Source organism: Pseudogymnoascus destructans (assembly GCF_001641265.1).
Source record: "Pseudogymnoascus destructans isolate 20631-21 unplaced genomic scaffold scaffold_26, whole genome shotgun sequence".
NCBI lineage: Eukaryota > Fungi > Ascomycota > Leotiomycetes > Thelebolales > Thelebolaceae > Pseudogymnoascus > Pseudogymnoascus destructans.
This window is the reverse complement of record NW_020167545.1, coordinates 94,058-100,057: the sequence shown is the minus strand read 5'-3', so window position 1 is coordinate 100,057 and position 6,000 is coordinate 94,058. Positions and strand designations below refer to the sequence as shown.

General features: G+C 44.0%; 1 protein-coding gene across 1 annotated transcript; it reads right to left on the bottom strand.

The window, feature by feature from the left end:
* Positions 1-5,498: 5,498 nt before the first annotated feature.
* On the bottom strand, positions 5,499-5,969 carry VC83_08409 (uncharacterized protein; the record flags this gene model as incomplete). Its single annotated transcript, XM_024471961.1, has 2 exons — positions 5,499-5,596; positions 5,648-5,969. 2 exons carry the CDS (start codon positions 5,967-5,969, stop codon positions 5,499-5,501), a joined length of 420 nt encoding a protein of 139 aa, XP_024320477.1.
* Positions 5,970-6,000: the final 31 nt, after the last annotated feature.

Below are 6,000 nucleotides of genomic sequence, written 5' to 3'. Positions count from 1 at the left end.
TGCTTTACCCCTTATCCCTGAGCTCATAGATAGGCTCTCTTCAGCAAGGATCTTTACCAAGTTAGATCTCAGGGGAGCTTATAACCTGATACGCATCAAGGAAGATGATGAGTGGAAGACAGCATTCAGAACACGCTATGGTCATTTTGAATACCAGGTAATGCCTTTTGGGCTTGCCAATGCACCTGCTTCTTTCCAAGCTCTCATGAATGATATTCTAAGACCTTACTTGGATATCTTTGTTGTTGTCTACTTAGACGACATTCTTATATACTCTTTAGACACTCAAGAGCATGTTCTACATGTTAGACAAGTCTTAGAGAAGCTATCTCAAGCACAACTCTTTTGCAAACTTGAGAAATGTCTTTTCCATATGTCTCAAGTTGATTTCTTAGGACATAGAATTTCAACAGAAGGCATTCAGATGGACCCTGAAAAGACAAAAGCAGTACAAACGTGGCCTATTCCTTCCAGCATTAAAGAGGTTCAGTCTTTCCTTGGGTTTGCCAACTATTACAGGAGGTTTATACCAAGATATACATCCTTGGCTTTACCCCTTACTCAATTACTTCACAAGGACACTTTGTATCACTGGGATAAGACACAGCAAGATGCTTTCGATGCTCTTAAAGGAGAATTTAAAGAAGGGAAAATGTTACTACACTTTAACCCCTTGAAACCTGCCACTCTTGAGACAGATGCCTCAGATTTTGCCATTTCTGGAATCTTATACCAAGCTCCAAAAGACAAACAAGAAGAGCTACAGCCTGTGGCATTTTACTCAAGAAAGCTATCAGCAGCTGAACAAAACTATCCCATTACAGACAAGGAACTGCTTGCCATAGTATGTTCTCTAAAGCATTGGAGATGCTACCTTGAAGGGGCAAACTATCCTATCACTATTTACAGTGACCATTCAAATCTCTTGACCTTTACAACCACTAAACAGCTCAATCGACGACAAGCAAGGTGGTCTGAACAACTAGGAGGTTTTGACTTTGTTATAAAACATGTCTCAGGGGCCAAGAATCAAAGAGCAGATCTCCTCTCAAGAAGACATGACTACCAAGATTCTGCTAAAACTAGCAATACAAAGGCTCTGCTAGACTCAGCAAAGCTTATAGCAGCATCTTTAAGCAACCTTAGTACTACAGAGGACTTAGGGGTAAACTTATCCCCTCAAGACCAAGTTGCCCCCATTACCTCTTCTCAGGAACCAGAGACCTTTAAAGACTATACACCCTCAGCAACACTTCTTAAAGCATTCAAAGATGCTTACAACCATGATCCCTTTGCGAAAAGAACTTTGGAATACCTCCAGAAGAAAGGTTCCTCTCTTGAGAAAGTTGGACTACAGAATTTCTCAAAAAATCAGCATGGACTTCTCTTATTCAAGAACTATATCTATGTCCCAAGGGATAAACGATTACAGCTACACCTCCTACAGCAGTTCCATGATGCTCCAGCTGCAGGGCACTTTGGCTTTGCAAAAACTTATGAACTTCTAACAAGAAAGTTCTACTGGCCTAGTCTAAGGACTACTCTTCAAGACTATATATCTTCTTGCACTACTTGCAACTTGAACAAGCCTACACGGCAAAAGCCCTATGGCCTCTTGCAGCCTCTACCTATACCAGAACGCCCATGGGACTCCATATCCATTGACTTTATAGTCAAGTTGCCTCCTTCTATCCCAAAAGGGGGTGCTACCCCTTATGACTCTATCCTTGTGGTGGTAGAAAGGCTCACAAAAATGGCACACTTTGAGCCTTGCAATGAGACTATCACAGCTTCTGAACTTGCGTGGCTATTCCTCAAGGTGGTCTTTAAATATCATGGAATTCCTGGACACTGGATCTCAGATAGGGGAGCAGTTTTCACTTCAAACTTTTTTAAGGAGTTCTCTAAACTCTTAAACATGGAACAACGCTTCTCTACAGCTTATCACCCTCAAACAGATGGCCAGACAGAGAGAGTCAACTCTGTACTTGAACAATATCTAAGAATTTATACAAACTATGCTCAAGACAACTGGGCAGATCTTCTCCATCTTGCAGAATTTGCTTACAACAACACAGTCTCTAACACCACAAAAGAGACACCTTTCTATGCAAACTATGGTTATCACCCTAGGTTTGAAGTGGCAGAACTGAATTGTCCTGAAAATTTCAAAAACCCTTCTGCTACTGAAAGAATCATCTACCTTAAGGGCCTCCAGGACTATCTCAAGGTTCAAATACAGCGTGCACAAGACGAGCAGGCTCAGGCCTTTAACAGGGGGGTGGTTGCACCACAATTCAAAGTTGGTGATCAAGTCTTTTTGTCTAGAAGACATATCACAACTACTAGACCTTCAGACAAACTTGATACTAAAAGACTTGGACCTTTTAAGATCACAAGGACTATTGGCAAGAATGCTTTCGAGCTTGCATTACCACCTACTTGGACTATCCATAATGTCTTCCATGCATCTCTCTTGTCTAAGGCACAAGAAAGTTCCTTAAGACCACTTCAGTCTCCTCCACCTCCTGTTCTGATCTTGGATCAACCAGAATATGAAGTAGAGTCTATCCTTGACAAAAAGACACTTAGAGGTCAGGACTACTTCCTCGTTAAGTGGAAAGGCTATCCTACAAGTGACAACACTTGGGAGCCTAAGAGAAATCTAAAAAATGCATCTAAGCTCATTCTAGAATTTCTTTCTAAGAAAGCCACCTGGCTAAAGGGCAAGCAGACAGCCCACAAACGTCCTTAAAAGGGGGATCATGTCATACTGACATTCGTTGCACTCAGTTTGCTATCAAACTCAAGAGCAAACTTAGAAATCTCCTCCTCAAACCTACAAGTCACCATACATATCTTGGCTTATCACACCAACAACAGAAGCAATACTACTCAACGATTGCTGCAAACTCTTCTACTACATCTGTTTATGCTACATACATCACGGCATATCATTTGGACACTCATTGAACAAGTTATTAAGAAAATCTCCTCCTTAAGGGGGTGGGCCAATACTACCACATGGCATATCTCTACCAACTAGAGGCCTAGGAACATGAACGATAGCTCTAGAAGCTTCTACAACCCTCTATGATTCATTACACGTCATCGCTCCTTAGTTACCCACAAGATTGGTTAAGTTATGACATAATTTGTCTATAGGTACTCTGACCTTGGACCTCCTTTTCACTTCCTATAGGCTAGGAACCCAAGAGATGGTTCTATGGGATTCTCTTACGTTCACTACATGATTAGCAAGCTAGTTGTGGGTCGCACTTGATTTCTAATACATTTACCAAGCCTGGTTAGTCATGGAAAGTCATGGAAAATGAGAGAACTACACTCCTTTGGCATAAATAGGATTGCCCTTTCCTTAAGAAAGGGCAAGCAGACAATACAGTAAATCGACTAGCACATACTTCTACGTCTTTTCCAAGCTTCCAAGCATTGATCTTGTTATTCTCTGTTTTTTGAAAAGTCAGTGAGGTGCTAACCTCTGACTTACCCCTGAGTTCTCAGACTCAACATTTGTTGCAACTTGTCTAAACCACTTCACCACATCATACACCTGATTGCTGCGTTGTGGAATAGTCTAAGCTACAACCCTTTGGCTCTGTTTCCTAAGACAGTGTGTTGTCTTAGTAAATTCATCCCTTCCTTGGGTGGCTAGATTCTCATATCTGGTGCACCCACCATTACATTTGGAATCACACAAGAGAACACATATAACATGGATGAATCCGGATTTTTGATTGGGACAATGGAATCTACTCGAATTATACTTGATTCAACACTTCGTACGAAGCATCAAGCGCATCCTGGCCGTCAGGAATGGGTTTCGATGGTCGAGTGCATCTGCGCAGACGGAACCATCCTCCCACCCCTCGGGATCTCCAGTGGTTCTTCTCTGTGAATACGAAAGGCTGGACAAGCAACCTCCATGGGTTGGAGTGGTTAAAACGCATCTTCGAGCCAACAACACGTACAAAAGCAGATGGTCAGCACCGGCTTCTTATATGTGATGGCCACGACTAACACATTAGCGGGAGTTTCATTGCGCATTGCATGCAGAACCATATTGTGTTACTGATACTTCCCCCTCATACATTGCACTTACTACAACCACTGGATGTTGCGATATTCGGCCCGCTAAAAAAGCGTCTGACAGCAGCGCTCTCCCCACTCAACCAAGCGCAACTTGCGCGCATACAGAAGTATGAATGGATGGAGGCATACATCCAGGCACGGCTTGATGTATGCAACCATCAGAACATTGAGTCAGCATACCGTGGCGCTGGCTTGTTTCCTTTTAATCCCCAGCGAGCATTGCGTACGCTGCTCAATGCTGAACCATCAGTCGAGGCTGACCGACCAAAAACACCACATCAGTATGATATTTTTGACCGAGTCTTTATCAACAGCTCCCCCCCAGATGGAATGACCTTATGCTCTGCAAATCCGCTCCTTACAACTATGAAGTGGTGGGGTGCTGTCAACACCAGTGCGGACGTACATCCAAAAACTCACAGTTGCGTCAGAGCAACTTGGAGCACGCAGCATTGTCCACCAACTCGATGCCAACAACCTGCGATCAGTTATAAAGCAACGTACGGTACGTACGAAGGGGAAAAGGGTTATTTTGAAGGGTCACTTTCATGTTTCTACGCAAGAGTTGTGTGATGCGGTGATGGAGGCGGAAAAGGCGACACATAACCCAAGTAAGAAAAAGCGCAAAACAAAGGATAAGAACGCCTCCTCAGACATTGAAATTGACGAGTATATTGAGGAAGAAGCAGGGGAACAATCTAAGAGTGACGGTGGATCATGTATTATCGTTGATTGTAGTTAAATTTACAGATTTGTTGTGTTCTCTTCAAAATTCCACCGCGTTACGCCATCCCCCGCGTTACGCCACGACTTACGTTAGTTAGGAGTAGAGCCACGTCGAGAAGTAACACTGATAAGTCGCGTACGTAGCGACTCAAATGGGACATCGTACGACATTGCGGCAGCTCGAATACTCTTAATATTGCCTTCTTTGAGTGCTTTAATAGCGAGAATAATTCTACCCTTTTGATTAGAGGATTGGGCTTGTGTTGGTTGTGGCATGTTGACTTTTGTCAAGTTCATGCGTTTTGGTGTTTTGGTCACCAGCTTGCTCGGGTGACCAGCTTGCCTGTGAAATACGTTATCAGTTTACATTTCAACTCATTCCCAGCCCCTTCTCCTCAACTCTAATTCCATTCCATCCAAGCTATCACTTTCTACAAAGAGCATCATCAATCACCTCCCATCCCTCATTCCCCACGCATGGCGAGCACCAAAAGACATCTAGCGGGTCAAGCATCTTCTTGATCAACCAGAGTCGTGAATAATTGGCGCCCCAGAACGTCCTCTGGGGGTTCAGTTCATACACATCAGCCCATAAAAATTAGCTCGTAACAAAACAGCATGTCCCGCAGAGGGCACCTACCTCATTAATGTACGCCCCTGTGTCAGGGCCAATCTTTCTCAACGACTCGGTGTACACATTGGTGTTCAGATCCAGCTGCTTCTCCCTCCCCAGCATCCAAGGGATCCCACAATGACACAACTGTAGATATTGTCAGTTACCGCGTGCTTTTTCATGCGGGTGAATACGAACCAGTGTGCACATACAAGGTCCCCTTTCCAGGAGCCACAATTAGCGCTTCCTTGAGCGCAGTTCGGTTTCCCGTCAACGACTTCCGATCCAGCAACAGCGAGCCAAGGATACCATCGAAACCCGCGTTCAACGGCCCGTTACGATCTTTATACCAGGACCAGAAATCATCAAACGTAGTCTCCTTCACCGAAGTCAGGAATTTGTCTTCAGAACCCTTGATGGCCTTGGCTAATATTGCGTTGACAGCCGTTAGAAGGCTGTCGCTTGTGTTGGAAGCGTCTATTAGCGGTAGCAAAAAGCTGCCAATGAAGCCGTTGATCATTCCTGGAACTGGAACGCCGTAATCGGCAGCG